We start from the raw sequence: 20,278 nt of genomic DNA on the forward strand, positions 1-20,278 counted from the left end.
CAGTGACTGTCGGGAGTGACGTCATCATCACGCTCCGACAGTCACTGAGGCGCCCGCCAGAGAGGAACAGAGCATGGAGAAAACTCCATGGTAAGTAGAGACAGAGAGAGAGAGAGAAGAGAGAGAAGAGAGAGATGGATGTGTTGCGCTGCAGGGGGGGGCATGTTCAAGCAGGGGGAGGGGGCAGAGGACATGGTGATGCAGGGGGGAGAGAACAGAGGACATAGTGCTGTAGGGGGTGGTGGGACAGAGGACATGGTGCTGCAGGGGGGGGGGGCAGAGGACATGGTGCTGCAGGGGGGGGAGAGGACAGAGGACATGGTGCTGCAGGGGGGGACAGAGGGCATGGTGCTGCAGGGGGGTCAGAGGACATGGTCAAGCAGCGGGGGGGCAGTATGCTGCAGGGGGGGACATGGTCAAGCAGTGGGGGGGGCAGTATGCTGAAGGGGGAGCAGTGTGATGGGTCATTCTCACAAGTTTTGTTCCCATATCTAATACTTGGATACTTCCCCTCTAGAAATCCTGTGATTGCCCCTGGACAGCAGTTGAGTCTGGACAACGTTCTCTATGAAACATCATGGCAGCCAGACCGCTGTAGGAGGTAAGGCTTATCTTTTTTTTTTTTTAACCAAAAGTGAAGTGTGTGAGGGTCTGGGAAGTGGGTATTTGGCGTGTCTTGTGGTGGGGGGGGGGGGCGGTATTTTGAAATTTTGCCTAGGGCGCTGAGAACCCTAGCACCGGCCCTGCCACAATGGCATCTAGCAAGCTTGGACTGCGTTTAGTGAGCTGCCTATTAAATGTTTCAGAGGCCAGGAATAAAGAAGTTGTCGAGAATTGCAAATGCTGCTTTATTTGCCAATCATGGTAAGCATCTTTCATGGCAGGGTTTCATGGTTACCACCTGCAGCCCTATCTATTTCAAGTCTTTTTGCAGGAAGTTATAGATGGTAATCATCAATTTTGTGCTTCCTGTTTGTCTTGATGGAGAATTATTCAAATCTCCCCTTGACCAGAACTGGACAATTCCAGTAAAAACACATTTGTACTAATTGGAAAACTATTTGTGAAAGCAAAAAAAATATATAGATGTGTTAGTCTTTAAAATACATGTGCAGCCATACACAACTGGTCTGTGTGGCTGCAGTTATAGAAATTATAGAAATTGATCATTCCTTTATTTCAGTGAATGCCGATCAGCAATATATATGACAACAATTTCTAGGATCTTTTCACACTCAGTGATGCCTGGAGATCAGTAGCGTTGTAATCTGATTCCTCTACTTCCCTTCTGCACAGAGCACATGTATTCAAAATCTAGGCAACTTTTTGGATGAAAGCGTCTTTGGAGAAATGTGTATTATATGACCAAGAATGATAATATAGTGTGGAAACAATGTGCCTGCCAATCACCAGGCAGTGGCCAGGTCTCTTTTGCTAGTATTTTATTAATAGAAGGATACATGTATTTCTGTGAGTATTGCAAAAAAATAGATCATATTTTACATATGGTTTGTTTAAACATTATGCTCTGTTACATTTTGCTTAAAGGTTACAATAGACTTTGCCACACTTCACTCACACCTACTTACATTCCTGATTGAAAAATTACGACAATTTAGGCCACACACTGGTCTGCCCAAGACACACCTATTTTGGAAAGGGTCACACCCAACAACACCAGCAAGATATGGCACTAGGTATATGGCCAATAGGATGTAGTACCAGAAATATAGCTAGCTTGGTACAGCACCAGGTGTATGGCCAGCAGGATACAACACCAGGAATAAAGCCAGCAGGACACAGCACCAGATGTATATGTATGTAAGTAAATAACTTTAGGGGGTAAATTTATCAAGCTGTGGGTTTGAAAAAGTGGAAATGTTGCCTATAGTAACCAATTAGATTCTAGTTATCATTTATTTAGTACATTCTACAAAATGACAGCTAGAATCTGATTGGTTGCTATAGGCAACATCTTCACTTTTTCAAACATGCAACTTGAAACATTTACCCCAAGGAGTAACAATGGAACCAGGCTTTCTATAGGTACAAAGATAAATGCTCTAGTATTCTAGCGATGCACAGATTGAGTTAAAATAAGGAACTAATAGGGAGGGGGGGGATTGGGGTGGTGCACCTGTCCACATGACCAAGTCACTAAATGAAATGTGTTTATGTATGCCCAGGCTTGCACGTGTGCGATGGGGAACTGGGACCACCGAAAATGAATAGTTCGCCAGACTCATATGAGTCAGGCGCTGTAGCGGACTTACCTGATCCCCACCGCTCCGTCCAGAAGCCGCACTTCCGCATCCAGGACCACGTGACCGCACCCGGAGGCGGTCACATGACCGCAACCCAGAGGCGGGGATTTTGAACCCCCTTCAGCATAAAAACCTCACTCTGACACTCGCTGAGTGTCAGAGCAACACTTACCTGTTCCTGGCTCCTGTTCTTCGTGGATTGCAGTGTCTTCCAGTTTCCAGTGTCTTCCTGTGTGCTGATCTCTGCCTGTTTGACTTCCCTGGCTCTCCTATCCCTGTGTACCGACCCGGCTTGCTGACCATTCTCCTATTCTTGTGACCCGTGTACCGAACCTGGCTTGTTGACTCCGAGTTGCCTTCTGATTCTGCCTGACTCCATTCCTGTGTACCGAACTGGCTTGCTTGACTCCGCTACCTCCGCTTCACTCCGCTGTACTACATCTTGGGGCGAACCTGGGGACCGCGACCTGCGACTCCTGGCAGCAAAGCCCACCCCGCCTTGCGGCAGTTCTTGGTGAACGGGGAGATCATTAGACTCCGCACCTCAGGTAAGCCAGCGCTAATCAAGATTAGTAATAGAAGTATCCAGAATCTGTTACAGGCGCGTGACAATGGGTATTAGAATCCATTATGAGAAAAGGATTAGTGATTATGTGTTTAATTAAATGTCTGTTTATCTGTTTGTTTACAAAAACAATTAATGAGCCACATTTGTCTAAATAATGAATACAGGTTATAATGTATTGAGTATTGTTAGGGTGCTTTTTTTTGCTTTTGCTACTACCAAGCTTAGTGCAAAAATACATAAACATCCTTGTATATATTTGTATGGTTCACACATAAAAATGTACAGAACCGCAGTTTGAGATGAATTTCTTGCTATATTGCCAGTATATATTATGTAAAATGCGTGCAGAGATATTTACTTGTCATTTCCATGTTTTATTGTGAGTAAACAAGTCCGGATTGTAAGGTGACAAACTGGTTGTATCAGATTTACGCTTTGCATTTATTACTTTTAATCCCTTACTGTAATTACCTTGGTTTCCAATAACCACAACTGCATGCAGTTCTCTTTGAGGAGAGGACACACTTTCCCGCTGTAAATTTGTGTTTACATCATCTCCTATCAAGTTTTTCTCATAAAAAAACTTTGTGACCCTTTGCAAATACAGGGGCAGTGCCCATTTGCTTCATTTGCTTATTTAAATTTCAGGAACGCACAACCAAAATTTTTTGTCCTTTTTCTGCTATGACAGATGCCCCTCTCTTACCCAGTGATCATGCAGCTTTGTCACCTGCATCTCCCCAATTGTTGCAATCTTCATCGGCTAATGAATGCCTCTAGATATAAATGGAAAGTATGTGCATAATGGCATAAACTAATAGATTTTTGACCTTTGTGCTGCACTTTCTGTTAAAGTAAAAACTGTTTTTATTATCATTTTAATATTTTCACAAACAATGCATCAGTCCATTGACAAGTATTTTCTAAAAACATATTATATATTTCCCCTCCAAACTAAAATGGGAATAATGACTTGCTTCCTCACAAAGCAGTTTCTCAAAGCTATTGTGTTGAACTTTTGTATTGCCCATAAGTTTTTATGGAAGCCAGATTGACAGAATCATTGTCTCATCACTCACAAATTAGATCCTCTAATTTAGAACATAAAGAAACATCATAAAGAATATTTGCTGCAAAATGCCTCAGGCTCTTAATTTTTAGATTTTACCAATTTTTTTTAATGGTGCAAATTCCTAGTCACTAGGAACAGACTGCTTATTTGCTGAGCTGAGGACTACAAACAACCCTAGATGTTAATATAGGTTGAGTGTCATTTGGGTGTTTAAAAAACACTGTCTGCTAATCAATATTTTGTCAAATTCCTCCTGAAATAGAGTGTGTCTTACAGAAGATTTACTCATAGTTTAAAATCTATATATGTATCAATTGTAACACAAGCTTCAGAAATGTGTTTTTTAAATTCTTCATTCAAATCATGCGGTTTTCTCATTATTGACAACACTTGAGTTTAAGGACTAATAAACTGCAAAATGAAGTTGCTTGATTTGAAAACGATGCTAATAATATCATGCATATATATGCAAAAAGTACAGGGACTTATCCATACTTGCCTATTTTTGGACCTCACCTCCGGGGAGATTTACACACATTTTAGGTTGCCCTTAAGCTAGATACACACTACGAAAATTTCTCCCGATTTGATAACGATTTACCAATGATTGAAAGTCACTTACACAATTTACCTGCAGATCTGTGCTTTTCATCTGTCATAACCATCTGCTGAAAAGATCATTCCATCATTTATAGAAATGTTTAATCCGGTTATAAAATGAAATGAAATGTGCTTTGGTACGAGAAAACATGATCATAGGAGAGTACACACCAATGCAATATGGGAACTAACAGTCGTTTATCGTGTGATTATCATGATAATTGGGTGAAAAACCTGTAGTATGGGAGAACAGAATTTAGGGAGTACTTGGTAAACAGTTACTAAGAGTTGACATGCCAAAAAAGACTTTGAGAAATCCTATCCTGTCCTAATCCACTCCCAGTATAGCCTTTCTTTTGCAGCTGGGTCATATGAGTTGGTGTAATCCTAACTTCCCTGTTCTCCTAATATTCCATTGCGCCAAACATCTCCCCACATTCTAAACCTAATACATTCTCCAACATTCTAAAGCTAACAGTAATCATATACATAATTTTCACACCACAGTGACAGTTGCTAAAGTAAAGTACCCCATACTGTCCTCGGGGTAAATGTATCGCGCCCCGGTTTTGTCAACTCCCGCGAGTTCGGCGATTTGACAGCTTAAATTTAAATCGCCGCTGCCTTGTAAAGGGAAACTTCCCTTTACAAGGCAGCGCCGCTTTAAATTTAAGCTGTCAACGCGCGGGAGTTGACAAAACCGGGGTATGATACATTTACCCCCTCTTGTTTAGTAGTAAATTAGTTTAGATTATTGTGTATAATGTAGGTGCTGGTAATGGATTGTATGTGCACTTTTTTTTTTTTTTCTTTAAAAATCAAATTGTTTAAGCACATAGTTGCCTACTCTTCTGGAATTTCATTAGTAAAGAAGGGGGGGGGGGCTTAGTGGCACAATTTTCGTGTCGTCATGGCCCCGCCCCCTGTTGCAATTGGCCAAAATGGTGACATTTTAGGGGCGGAGTCAAAATGCTGTGATTCACGGAGGCCCGTCCTCACATGCCCACCTCCCCCGGGATCTTCCAGAGGCCAGCAAGCAAAAGTTGGCAAGTATGTTTAAGCATACAAACAATTAAACCTTTACTGGCACATTTACATGTTTCATAATACTTTCTACGTATAAAAACAATTACGGCAGGCACGCTTAAAATAAATTATTTAGTTACTATATGAATTTCTCCCTTTCAGTTCAATAGCCATATACTTTAAACCCCCTTGAAATGAATGTGTTACGGAAATAATTGGTCAACGCTTCGACACATGAATCTGAACACATTGGCAAATGTGTCCAGTATGTATCAACTGTAGGTATAACGCTTGTGAACTGTACATCAAACGCATGTGTTAATGCATAGTGTTTATATGCATTTTCACATGCAGTTATACTTGCATTGTTTTACGTAAATACAACAGTAACCGACCTTATTCACCACTTGGGGTTCAGACATCCACTGTACTGAAACCATCATTATATTGTGGTACTAACCCTGAGATGTTCCCTTAAAATGGGACCTTTCTTATTTTTAATTGACATTTATTTAACCAGTACCTACATGCTGTAACAGATACTGGATTCTACTGCTACTAATCTTGATTAGCGCTGGCTTACCTGAGGCGCGGATAAACTTGGGAGCAAATTTCTTACTGGGAACCTTTAAACGAATGTTTTGAGTGGATAGCCACACCCTGTCACCGATAGAAAAGCTTGGCCTTACTCTCCTCCTCTTATCGTAAGATCTCTTGGAACAAATGGTTGCGCTCTTTAAATTCCTCTTGGTTTGTTCCCAAATAAAAGAGAAGTTATGAAACATAGAGTCCACCGCCGGAACTTCAGAAGGTGTGATTCGTGAGAAACTGGGTAGTCTAGGATGGCAGCCATAAAGTACAAAAAAGGGAGAGTTAGAGATGGCCTAATGAAAATGATTGTTATGGGCGAACTCGACCCACGGGAGAAGATCCACCCAGTTATCTTGATTACTTAAGATAAAAATTCTTACATTTTTTTCTAATTCTTGGTTGGTTCTCTCCATAGACCCATTGGACTGGGGATGATATGCGGAGGAAAAGTCAAGCTTAATTCCGGATTTATTGCAAAAGGACCTCCAAAATTTTTATATGAATTGTGATCCACGATCGGAAACAATATGTTGAGGACAGCCATGGAGGTGAAATATTTCTTTAATAAAAATATCGGCTAAGGAGGAAGAAGATGGAAGGCCTTTAGGAGCAATAAAGTGGGCTGTTTTAGAGAAGCAATTCGTGACCACTAGCACCACAGTACAGGATTTGGAAGGTGGAAGGTCTGTGATAAAGTCCATTGAAATTTGTGACCACGGGTATTCAGGAATGGGTAAAGGGAGCAAACATCCATAAGGTCTTTTCCTAGAGGTCTTGTGTTAAGCACATTTGGAACAAGCAGAAACAAATTTCTTCACATCCTCCCGTAAAGAAGGCCACCAGTAACTTCGGGACAACAAGTCCCAGGTGTCACTTACCGGAGTGTGAGTGCCTCCACTCTGGTACGTGGTTCTTCATCTTTCCCGCTCACACCTGTGTGGAACCGCAGCCGTCCGCCATCCTGTTGCACTGGGCATGCGCAGGTCCCTTTAACAACTACACCTGACCACTAATGTGATTGATGGATCAATCACCCCTCCCTACTTAAGGCACCTGCAGCCTTAGGTAGTTGCCTGATCTTGAAGTCTCACTCCCAGTGAACTTCTATAGGTGTGTGCAGTTTCCAAACTGCTTCCAGCTCTACTCCTGTGTGCAGTTTCCAAACTGCTTCCAGCTCTACTCCTGTGTGCAGTTTCCAAACTGCTTCCAGCACTACTCCTGTGTGCAGTTTCCAAACTGCTTCCAGCTCTACTCGTGTGTACAGTTTCCAAACTGCTTGCAGCTCTACTCGTGCTTCAGCTTCCACGCTGCTCCCTGCTCAACTCAGTGGCGGTTCCCATACCGCTACAACGCTTCACTTCTCAGCTGATTCCGGATCTACACAACTGGGTATGCTCTACTGACTATTGACTATTGCCTATTGCTCGCATACCAGTTGTATCCATTGTTGTTTGCTGCACAGGGTACAAGTACCCATATAGACTGTGTTACTGCATTGCTTCATTTAGGACAAGCTTTCACTCAAGCTACGATATCTCCTCACGCTACTACTTAGCGTTATTGTGCATATCTGCTGTGACCAGCTTCTCCTCCCTGCAAGGCATCTACTCCATACAGACTATTCATTGTGCCTTCCATCTCTGCCTCACAAGACATTGCTCTACTCGCGCTGTTTCCATACAGCCACAGTTTGCCTTTCAACTTCACTCTCCTGCACCTGGACAAGTCCTCATTCCTTCTCACAGCAGTGATACAACTTGCTGCACGCAGACCACTGACTTCCCTGCTACCTACCCGCACCTGGACAAGTCCTCCTATCACAGCGGTGGTACAACTTGCTATACGCAGACCACTGACTCTCCTATTACCTACCTACACCTGGACCAGACTCCTCACCATAGCGGTGGTACAACTTGCTGAACGCAGACCACCGACTACCCTGCTACCTACCTGCACCAGTACTATTCTTCCCATCACTACAGTGGTACAACTTGCTGTACGCAGACCACTGACTCCTCCTCTACCTACCATCACCTATCCACGTCCACTCCTCGTGTCTACATTATCTTCAGCCTCCAGTTTACTGCTCCAAGTCGCTGACTTTCCTCTAACCATAGCTGCAAGTCGCTGACTTCCTCAGACTATCTCTACTCTCCTGCTGTTGTGTCGCTCCAATCATTCACCTGCCTGCTTTGAGGTGCGTGCCATAACCCCGCCTCTCTAGCAGAGTTCCATCTGATGAAACTCGGGTAAGCAACTCCTAGTGCCCGTGACACCAGGTCTTGCGGATGCCGGCATGCCCAGAGAAGAGAGAGTGATGAGCCCAGCTAAGGAGTTGAGTGCGCAGACGTGGCAGGATGAATGTTTTGCCCGGAGGGCAACCCTTGTTCAGGCGTGTAGTTGCCAATACTCGACAGGGGTCTACAATGAATTTATTGTCCTCCAAAGGTTCCATATCAGCTGGTTTAAAAGAGCGAGATAAGGCGTCTGCCTTCGTATTTTTGGATCCAGAGTGAAAGGTGATGTTGAAATCAAAGCGTGAGAAGAATAAGGACCATCTTGCTTGCCGAGGGTTTAGACATCGGGCAGTACGTAAGTAAAGCAAATTCTTGTGATCGGTATATATGGTGATTGGAAATTGTGCCCCTTCTACTAGATGTCTCCATTCAGAGAGAGCCAACTTGATGGCCAGGAGCTCTTTGTCGCCAATCTCATAATTCCTCTCAGCAGGTAACAAGCGACGGGAAAAGAATCCGCAAGGATGAAGTTTGCCAGAAGGGCTCCGTTGTGACAGTACGGCTCCAGTACCAATGGAAGACGCATCTACCTCCAGGATAAAAGGACGTGAACAATCAGGCTGTTGAAGAATGGGTGCAGACGAGAAGAGAGACTTTAATGATATAAAGGCTTGGATAACCTCAGTGAACCATATGCTAGCATCAGCAGATTTACGGGTCAATGCAGTGATGGGAGCCACAAGAGAAGAATAACCTTTGATGAATTGACGATAGCAATTGGAAAATCCTAGGAAGCGTTGGGTAGCCTTAAGACCAGAAGGTTGAGGCCAGTCAAGTATGGCTTTCAATTTGGTGGGGTCCATCTGCAGACCGCTGCCAGAAATAATATATCCCAGGAAAGGAATTTGTTTCTGCTCGAAGGTGCATTTTTCTAATTTGCAAAACAGATGATTTCTCCGGATACGAGAGAGGACCTCCAGTCTGCGATGAGATACTAGATCTTGAGAAAAGATGAGGATGTCGTCCAAGTAGATGACTACGGATTGATACAAGAGATCTTGAAAGAGCTCATTCATAAAGCCCTGAAAGATAGCCGGGGCATTGCATAACCCGAAGGGCATGACCAGGTACTCAAAGTTGCCGTCACGGGTGTTGAACGCAGTTTTCCATTCATCCCCCTCCTTAATGCGTATGAGGTTATACGCTCCTCTGAGATCAAGTTTAGAGAAGATGGTGGCACCCTTAATACGGTCAAACAATTCGGAAATCAGTGGCAGAGGATACCGATTTTTAATGGTAATAGCATTCAGACCTCTGTAATCTATGCAAGGGCGGAGACCCCCATCTTTCTTCTTTACGAAGAAGAAGCCAGCCCCAGCTGGGGAGGCAGACTTGCGGATGAAGCCCCTCTTTAGATTTCTTGGACGTACTCCTCCATAGCCCTAGACTCCGGAAGGCAAAGGGGGTAAACACGGCCCCTAGGAATAGGTTTACCAGGTATAAGGTCAATGCCACAATCCCAGATTCTGTGAGGAGGAAGCCTAATGGCCTCTTGTTGACAAAAAACATCAGAGAAGACTTTGTATGGTTCAGGCAAAAGAGTCACAGGAAATTTTTGGAAACGTCTGGGAATATCTGGAGGGACCACTTTCTGAAGGCAGTGAGAGAAGCAGGACTGTCACCAGGACAATATGTGACCTGATTTCCAGTCTAAGGTTGGAGAATGGAGACGAAGCCATGGAAGTCCTAGGATGACTGGGTTGGTAGGTTTCGGAATTACTAGAAAAGAGATATTTTCCCGATGAAGTGCTCCGATCTGGAGAGAGAGGGGAATAGTGCGTACCAGAATGGACCCCTCAGGAATTCTTCCCCCGTCAATGGCCAGCAATGAGATGGGTTGTTCCAAGGCTTGTGTGGGAATAGCGAATTGTTTAACTACTGCGGCAGAGATGAAATTTCCTGCGGCTCCGGAGTCAAGAAGTGCAGACTGTGGGAAAGTCTTCTGTCCTAACTGAAGGGAAATGGGGATAGACAGGCAATCACTAGTACAAGGAACTGACTGACACTGAGAGAAGAGGCCCAACGATACAGCTCCCGAACTCGTTAGGCCCTGTCGTTTCCCGGGCGTTTAGGACAAGAACTCAGAAGATGGCCACCCTCTCCACAATATAGACACAACAGGCGGGTCCTCCCCAGTTGCATAGGCTCTTCAGGAGGAAGAACAGGGGTTTGGAAGTTGGGAGCCAAGCGAATCATACTGCGCCGAGATTATTCCTTCTCGGAACTAAGCTCCTTAAAACGCAAATCAACCTTGACACAGAGGGAGATGATATCATGCAGAGACGTAGGGAGTTCCCGAGATACCAGCTCGTCTTTGATCCGGTCTGAAAGGCCCTGCCAGAACGTAGTTACTAGAGCCTCGTCATTCCAGCGAAGTTCAGAGGCCATTGTTCTGAAGTGGACCGCATACTGTCCCACAGACTGGTTTCCCTGGCGAAGACTTAATAAGCCGGTAGCGGCATTAGATACCCTTTCTGGCTCATCGAATATCTTCTTGAAAGTGGACAAAAAGGTGTTGAAGTTATATAGAATGGGATCATCCCTCTCCCATAAAGGGGAAGCCCATGCTAAGGCTTGACCGGACAAAAGAGAAATCACATAGGCCACTTTTGCTTTTTCGGAAGGGAAGTTCCCGGGTAATAGCTCGATTTGTATGGAGCATTGATTTAAAAATCCTCTGCAATATTTGGGGTCCCCATCGAACTTAGGTGGGTTAGGTATCCGTAACTGCGAGGAAGAAGCTGCCGCTACGGGCTGGGGTTCTGGGGCAGCCACTGCCGGCGCAGGTGGTCCACTAGCCACTAGGGTGTTCTGGACAACATCCAACCGGGTGGATAAACTATTGAGGAATTTTAAAAGTTGCTCTTGGTTAGCCTCTTGCTTATCCATCCTTCCCACTAAATGCTCCAACAGATCTTTTGCTGCGGAGTCCATGGTCAGAGCAAACTGTAACAGATACTGGATTCTACTACTACTAATCTTGATTAGCGCTGGCTTAACTGAGGCGCGGAGTATAACGATCTCCCCGGTGTTCACCAAGAACCGCCGCAAGGCGGGGTGGGCTTCGCTGCCAGGAGTCGCAGGTCGCGGTCCTCAGGTTTGCCCCAAGATGTAGTGCAGCGGAGTGTAGCGGAAGATGCGCAGTCAGACAAGCCGTTTCAGTACACAGGAATGGAGTCAGGCAGAATCAGGAGGCAACTCGGAGTCAAACAAGCCGGGGTCGGTACACGGGTCACAAGAACAGAGGGATGGTCAGCAAGCCGGGTCGGTACACAGGGGTTGGAGAGCCAGGATAGTCTAACAGGCAGAGATCAGCACACAGGAAGACACAGCAATCCACGAAGCACAGAAGCCAGGAACAGGTAAGTGTTGCTCTGACACATAGCGCGTGTCAGAGTGAGCTTTTTATGCTGACAGGGATTCAAAATCCCCGCCTCTAGGTTGCGGTCATGTGACCGCCAAACCCGGAAGTGCGGCATCCGGACAGAGCGGCGGGGAGCAGGTAGGTTCGTGACACATGCATTAGCCAATCTGATCATTAGGCCTGTACTTGTATACTGTAATTACTTCTCATACCTGGGAATATTATTGTGGTCTGTTTATTAGAGTTTAAATTGACCTCTTACAGTAATAACTGTCTGTTTTTTTGCACTTGTCAAGTTTGATATTAATGGCCAGTCTCCTCTCCTGTTTTCATATTTCTACTGGTTGTTTTATGATGTATACAGTAACAGTTCATTTAGGATATGATTATGTGTAGCAGTGAGCCTCCAGTCCATGTATTTTTTTTCTTGTGTATTTATATTTCTTCTTTGGATTTCAATATATGTGGGTATGTTCAGTTTGGACTACCCAGGCAGCTCTGCAGCAGTCTTTCCAAGGAATTCAACAACTATCCACTTGTAGAGTATGTCTGGTTGGCAGCAGAAATGATCTCTGGTACTCAACAACACACCATAGTATTCATTACCCATTCCAGTTTACTAAACACCTCAATGCCTAGCAAATCGGTGGAGGCCAACGCTGTATTTCCTTGTTTAAGTGATTGCACCCAGCAGTCTGTCAGCCGTGTGCTGGTGGGATACCCTGGGCCTCAGATGAATGCTTATCAGTCTTATTAGTGGCCTCTGTTCAAGTGAAATTACAGCTATTATACTCCATTACTCGGATAAAACAATTTACTTCTGCACAGGCTCATGCTGATAGCAAGTCCTGCCTACACTTATTCTGTTCAATCTTTTTCTTTTTTTCTGGGTAAGCCTTAAGAAAATGTCAGAAAATGTGTTTTTTTTCTCTTTCGATTGCTTTGAGCACATCATGCACTGTAGTCTTGCAACATTTAGTTATTAATTTATATCCTCATTGTTCCAAAGAAATAAGTGACCAAAATTGTAAGTAAAAAATATCTAACAAGAGATTTTATAAGTTGGACTGTATTGTCAAAGTGGGCAAAATTATTCATGGAATTGATGGAACTAGCAATAAAAGAATTAGAGAGTAATTGAGTGAGTTAGGGTTTAAGAGTTATTCATTATTGCTTTTCTTGATCTCTCAAGTGGATCACAGGCATGGGATCAAGATTAATCAAAATGTGTCCATACGCACACAGATCGGATCCCCTAACTTGAGCTGCCATATTTATATCTTGTTTGTGGGGCACAAGTGCTGCAGGTGGATAATGACCACACACACTATGATATAATGGTCATTAACCAACTGCATTTTCTATCCGCTCCAATAAATATCTGCATTATCCTTTAAGGTATGTGAACATGGTTAGTCTTTATCTACCTATGTTGAATCATGTTTTTCTTCTGTTAGACAAGAGAGAGACTCTGCCACACTATGGATCAATGGAAAAAATAAGCTATTCATATAAACTTCTTCACATAGCGCAGGATGGACATGGAAGTGAAAGAAAAGGCATTGTCCTTTCATTCATGTTTACGTTAGGCCTGCGTTATGTGAAGAAACCTATGTGCATGGTGGTGTTTTTTTTGCCATCAGGAGCACTGAAATCTCCCTCCTGTCTCTCTTTAGTTTAATAAATTATATTGAAGTACAAGACAAATGGATTAAAGCCACCCATGTGCACTAACCTTCAAATTAAGGTTATCAGAATTTTAGTTGTGATGCTATTATACATTTAACTGTGGAACACTTTCAAGCACAATACAGTCATGCTGCAAGTAGTAATGGTCTCTTTAATACATATGGACCGACAGATGGATCATGAGAATAGAATATATGTTTTTGCCTTAAAATAACCCAAACAAAGCACAAGCCTCCATACTAAGGAAGCATTCCTCCCAAATAGGAAAGGAAGTCTCTCTAATGGGTCAAAATCAAATTAAAGAAATCATTGTGTTGCTCTTTCCTTCCATATTGTTTCTATTTTGGGTTTGGTGCCTAGCTCGGTATATTCTGAGCTATTCATTTTGTATATCACTATGTGTCGTATACTTTGTAACAAGATAGAGAGTGAGAGAGAACTGGTACAAGAGTAGCCAATTTCCAGGGCCAGCAGAATCGCTTTCCAATGAGACGTAAATGAATAGTTTGGACAGTACTATAGGGTACATCATAATTTCTTAGAACTATTTTCTAATATCGCCTAGATTCGTATTAGTATAACTTTGTGGGAATAACAAATGAACATAAAGAATAAACGGTTTATGGATTAGGATTGGCATGTTAATCTGATGCCATTGTAATAATAATTACTATTATTACTTCATTTATCTATTGCCTGAAATGTTTAGTTCTCAAGGGTGCTTTTCCCACTCTCATTCTCTTCTTAACTGCCACTTACTCCTACCTTTTATAGACCATATTAAACCATTTTTGTGCGTGCATTTGTGGCATCAGGTCTCTAGGTATGGTTTAGGTGTCATTTCTTCACATCTGTCAGGCCCTGACTTCCAGTTGCCGATGCTCTGGAAATATGCTCTCCAGATTTGAATACTGTAATTTACTAGCTAATGATCGCACACAAGATTAAGTGTCATTATTTGAAATCTGAAACAGGAGGAAAGTAATTTATTTTCCTATGACAGGTAAAAAACATCCAGATACATCTGTGCTGAACATGTTTTCCAATTATGACTACCACAGGTCAGTTATCACAGTTGTCTCTACAGTTGAGCAAATAGGTAAGTGTGAAATATATGTTTTGTTCATGATTAAAATGCTATGTCATACATATATAATGTGTTTGATTTCACAGCTACTTTTTATAGCACTGAAGTGTTTTTTTGTTTTTTTTTAATGTGAACAACAAAAATTACTGTGTTCAAATGTAAACCTCTTAAAAAAAATACTAAACAGTGTATTGCAAATTTTTAAACTTTAAGGCCAATTTGAAAACCATTGTGAAACAAATTTGGGCACCTGTGTGCTATGGAACTCTCTTGGCTTGACTGGTAGTGTATAGATGCAGGACTTGAGAGCAAGACACTTTGTTATCTCCAATTGATCACATTCATGAAATCAAAAGTAATTCAATGAGGTCCATACACGTGGAGATCCAGCAACTTGAGCAGCTAGATATACTGTTTAGTTACTCGGTGGACTCAGCTAGTGCAGTCAGGCGGTGATCCCATCATCATCATCATCATCATTAACATTTATTTTTATAACAACAGCAGATTCCGTAATTCTGTACAATTGGGAACAATACTGGGTAATACATACATACAGAGAGGTAAGAGGGCCATGCTCGCAAGTTTATAATCTGTTAGGCAAGGAGAAGATAGAGGTCATCGACCAACTGTGTATTCCACCAGTCTTAGTATCTGAATGATCCAGATCAGATGTAAACCAGGATCACAATTTGTATCCACACTATCTGCAATTTGTGGCCAATAAGGTCTAGTCCTCATAAAAATTGCAGTGTGTGATTCTGAGGTTGTTCTGAAATGTGACTATCCCAGGAGGCCCAGATTTGTGCTTCCCTGGTTGTAAAGTGCATTTGTTGCCACAATGTGGATTTTATTTTTTATAATATGCTATGGGCTTAAAGAAATTACAGAACTATTCTGTAAAAATGAAAACCTACCTGCCCCTGCATGTTACCCAGAAGAGGTTTAGCATTGTAGCCCACCAATTAAGCTTCATGGGACAGCTGTCTCTCCAGCACCCCATCTATATGTCAGTTTTCTGGACCAGTCAGGAGCACCGGTAGTGCTGGCACTGGAGAGATATAGCTTCCCAAATTAACTGTTTACTGTACTGGGTGCACTAAAATGCAGGCTCTTTCCTTAGTGAATGGGAAAAAATATATGATAAACAAATAAGTAAAAATGTCAGTATGGTGACAGATCAACTTCAATTTTGTGGATGCTTGTCTCCCAATATGACACACCTTGCATTGTCTTGCTTTCACTTAATTGCCATATATACTAAGGATGGGGACACACTACAGTGTTTTCAGACGATTATCTGGCCAATCAGATGATAAACGAGCAGCTGGCCTGATATGACAATAGTGTGTACCTTCCAAAGCCCATTATATTGTTGAACAATGTTTTTAAACAGAACTAAAAATTTTGTTCAACAATGGAACGATGCTGTTCCAATTCTGCAGTGTGTAGTCCCACCAAGGGTGTCTCTCCGATCATTTTATGTCACTGACCTTTTTCTTGCTTAAATTGTTCATGTGGCAGTATAGAATACTGTCTTGAGCTCATTCGTGTCTATGACCCTGCCTAATCAGTGTTAGAATCCTTATTTCACAAAAAGTTCATCACAATAAACATATCCTCTACTTGTCTCTGATATCAACAGTAAATTACATTAATGAATGTATATAAGCAATGATCCAGGCTGCACATTGGAAGCAGAGCAGCTGAGGACCTTGCACCCTCCAAGCAGCCAGAGGACCTGAGATTGAGTCATCACGGCAGGGATGGGATGTGTCCCTGCCTGGACCAGCAGCAGCAGTACCAGGGACACATGGGGAGCAGCCGGGGTAGGGGAGGGGAGAGGAGAGAGGGGTGTCGGTGCTCATCCTCTGCACAATGACTGACAGGAGAACTCTTTGATCATCAATCCACGAGTGGGAGTTCTTGACAGGAGGTAAGAGGAAAATTGATGGGGGGGGGATACATGTACTAAGCAATGTGAGGGTCCCACCTGTGCCTTTTTTGTGTATAGCATTTACACATGAATCAGCATGCTGAAGGGGACTTTTTTCCACCACCTGTCGTGGTAAAATCGCTAAAATTATCGTATCGTTAGAATTTTTCCTGTAGGGTGTGCCAGCCTAAATTGGTCTGAATTAAGTAATCAACATCATAATCAACTGTTTTTGTTTGTTTTCTATATCAGTCATTCTGCCAAGATAATTGAAATACAAAGTAAGTTGGTAAATCGGGAGAGCATTATGTTCTTGGTAAAATGTTATTGAGAGTTATGTAGATTGTTATGTAGATTAATACCTCCCAATATTTGGAATCACGAAATTGGGACAAAATAAGAAACACCCCTGTTCCGCCCAAACAAATGTACACATTGGATAAAACCCCACCCTCTTATGGTTAGGCCCCGCCCCCTTTGCAGCCCACTAATTGGGATGTCCTACCAAAAATCGGGACAGTTAGGAGCTGTAGATAATGTTTTATTTCTGCTTTTTTTGTTAGTATAATGATGTCAGAATTGTTTAGATATTTATAATAATAGAAATGACTACAGGAGGTGAGTAGACCATTCACTACATGCCCTATAAATCCTATAGCCCTCCTTTACAGTTGGACATATGTCAGATTTTTTTGACATAAATATACCTGATTACGTTCTGTGCATGTGTACCAAAATGCTCCCATAGCTAGATTTGTGCACATATCATATTAGAAATATGACTCTTTACTCCTGTAATGGGGGTGGGCCAGCATTAGTTGAGTCCAGTAAGAGCATGTACATACATATAAGTGTAGCATGGTCCCTGGAGATGCACCCTAATGAGACTTGGATCCATCCCTCTTTTTGGGAGGCATATCTTTTTCAGATAGTGGATGTCTGGTTTGAATGATGACGATGACGCCAGAAGCACTCTTTAGCAGCTTCTGATTGGCTGCTTGCGTATGGAACCCTCCAACTTATTTGTCATTTGATTCGGAAAGATCATTGCCATTGGATTTATAAAGCTGTAAACGATGGATGTGGGTGCTTATTTATTTCACCACATTTCTGAATGGAAAATACCTGTCTGCCATTTATTAATAACACCATCAAGACCCTCTTCTCTCATGTTTGATTCCCGACTATGGCCTTATCTGTGTGGCATTTGTATGTTCTCCCCGTGTTTGCGTGGGTTCCCTTCCACACTCCAAAAACATACTAGTAAGTTAATTGGCTGCTATGAAATTGTCCTGTGTGTGTGTGTGTGTGTGTGCTAGAGAAATTAGACTAAGCTCCAATGGGGCAGGGACTGATGTGAGTGAGTTCTCTGTACAGCTCTGCGGAATTACTGGCACTATATAAATAGTTGATGATAATGTATATAGCAGTTCATCACATTATTGTATGCATTTGTATGCCGATGCATGAAATACTGCTGCTTTTGATTTGGATGTTTCTAGAAATATGTGCAACTCAACAGACACATGTTGTAAAATGGAACGTATTCACTATAAGTGCTCCACAACTACAGGCAGCCAGATATCTTTCAGGTTAGTGTACACACACTAATAATATGAATAAAAAATAGAAGTAAGAACTCCAGCGCCATCAGGTGAACTTGCTGATGTTTTTGAAGAGATGAAGAAGCAATCCCTGGATTCTTTCTACTGTCAATCCTATCAAAAGGATTGATAGTACAAAGAATCCAGGGATTGCTTCTTCATCTGTTCATTAACATCAAGATGTTCATCTGATTGGCATAAAACTATCACGATTCTTGGGACGTGAATTTCATCTATATGCCTATTAGATATTACTTCCAGAACCTCACTAAAAGAGGACACTGGTGTGACCATACGGTGCAGGTCTGCATGTTAAGAGGCTCTCGCAATAAGAGAAAGTTATAAAGCACTTTTGAAAGACACCGTTTTTGTCTCCTATAAAGAATTTTTTGGTACAGACACATCCAAAGGCCTACCATTAGTGGAAGCACAGACTTAATAATCTATAGGGTGTTTGATACAACCCTCAACCAGATTACACTATGTATGTTTTATATCCTTTGTTACATGTATTATAATGGACTAATACCGGATAATGAAGAAGTTTGGGATTTGATTTAATCTATCTGAAGTCAACGAGAATAATATAAGTATTTTGCATTATATATACATTTATATAATTGGTTTCTAGAGATACTATTGGATTACACTATAGCGCTGGATTTCTTTCAATTTTTTATACACATGTTGTGCTTTTTAAAAAAAAAAAAAAAAAAAAAAGATTATGCATATTGGGCCTGATACATCAAGGAAAGTAAGGCAAAAAAAGGAGTAAATGACTCAAGCCCATTGTGTCTCTGCTCACTGTCAAGGGGAGGAACTGATGTAACAGTTTCTATTCAAGTGTGATTAACCTGATAACTGGCATAACTCACACATCCTGGTCACAAACTATTAATTAATATTGATTAATAATTTAATTTAAGAGCTGTATGAGCTGTTGTGTTTCAATTAATTCACAGCAGGGTATACACAGATAAATCCTACTGAAAAATAATAGCTAGCCAAAAACTGTAAATTATATTATTTCAGACAATCCTTATTTATTTCTTCAAATATTTATATAGGAAAATGAGCAGTATCACATATGACACAATGGCAAGTGATATTTGGAGAATAAGAGTCCTAGTTAACTGAGCAACACTGAACATAAAGTCACAGGTTATAATGAGTAGCCCATAAAGTGTCTTATGACATCCCATGATTTAATAAATACACTCGCTGTTGCTTTAAGATCTTGGAACATCATTTGTGAACATTATTTTTGCTGAGCAAGCGAAAGACACATCCAAAGGGAATTAAAAAAAAGCCGTTAATTAAATTACTTCATTTGCTGGGGAAATGAGAAGCCTATAAAATGTTTAACGCTTTACTTGGACAAATTAATTTACATATTTTTTTTCCATTTACATTAGCATTTTTATTTAACCCCTATATTGGCAGGGACTAGGGTTATTTTCTCATAAAAAAACTACATACTCAGTAGTGTTTTTTTCAGTCTTAAATGCCTTAATATACATTTTTTTAAATATGTAGGCAAATACTGTATACCCATTTATAGTTGCAAGTATGTAGTGCAAATATAGTTTCCAAATATATTCAGCTGTTGGGGAAACACATTCAATCTAAAAAATTGGATGAAGGCAAGTGGATCTTTCTATGTTGACGCATGTAGCTTAATGTGCGACCACTTGCAGGATTGCAGACCAATATTCAAATGATTGTAGTGGAAAATTCAAAAACGACACTTCAAATTCCTGCTTACTATCCCCTTAGGACCACTTTCTTAAACTGCATTACCACCCACCACCTAGATTTTACTTACCTGCTGATTCCCATAGCAGGAGCTCCAGGGGTTGCTCCATACTGCCGCTGTTTTCCGGGGCACCTCTGATTTTGTAATACATAATAGGCAAATTTAGTTTGCCATGTTAAAATGGTGGTGGAAGGAGGGTGTGAGCAAGAGCATCTTGTTTCTTCAAAAGTCTCCCCACTGAAGTATAAGCTGACACCCAATTTTGATGGTAAGGGGGAGGCAGAGGATGCTTATTTACAGTTGCCTGGGCTCATCAAAATGCAACATATGTATATATTTGTTGCATGTTCAGGTTTCTCTAGTACAAAAGGTGTTAGTCCTATATACATTCTGCATATAAAATTACAGGTATTTTACAGTATTT

General features: G+C 41.8%; 1 protein-coding gene across 1 annotated transcript in view; it reads left to right on the forward strand.

Annotated features, from left to right (window-relative positions):
• Positions 1-751: 751 nt before the first annotated feature.
• Positions 752-20,278, forward strand: part of FTCDNL1 (formiminotransferase cyclodeaminase N-terminal like) — a 59,607-nt gene continuing 40,080 nt past the window's right edge. Inside the window, 3 exon segments of the mRNA XM_075180073.1 lie at positions 752-831; positions 833-864; positions 14,475-14,570. Of these exon segments, the coding sequence (XP_075036174.1) occupies positions 752-831; positions 833-864; positions 14,475-14,570 (208 nt within the window).

This window comes from Mixophyes fleayi, chromosome 7 (genome assembly GCF_038048845.1).
Source record: "Mixophyes fleayi isolate aMixFle1 chromosome 7, aMixFle1.hap1, whole genome shotgun sequence".
NCBI classification, from domain to species: domain Eukaryota; kingdom Metazoa; phylum Chordata; class Amphibia; order Anura; family Limnodynastidae; genus Mixophyes; species Mixophyes fleayi.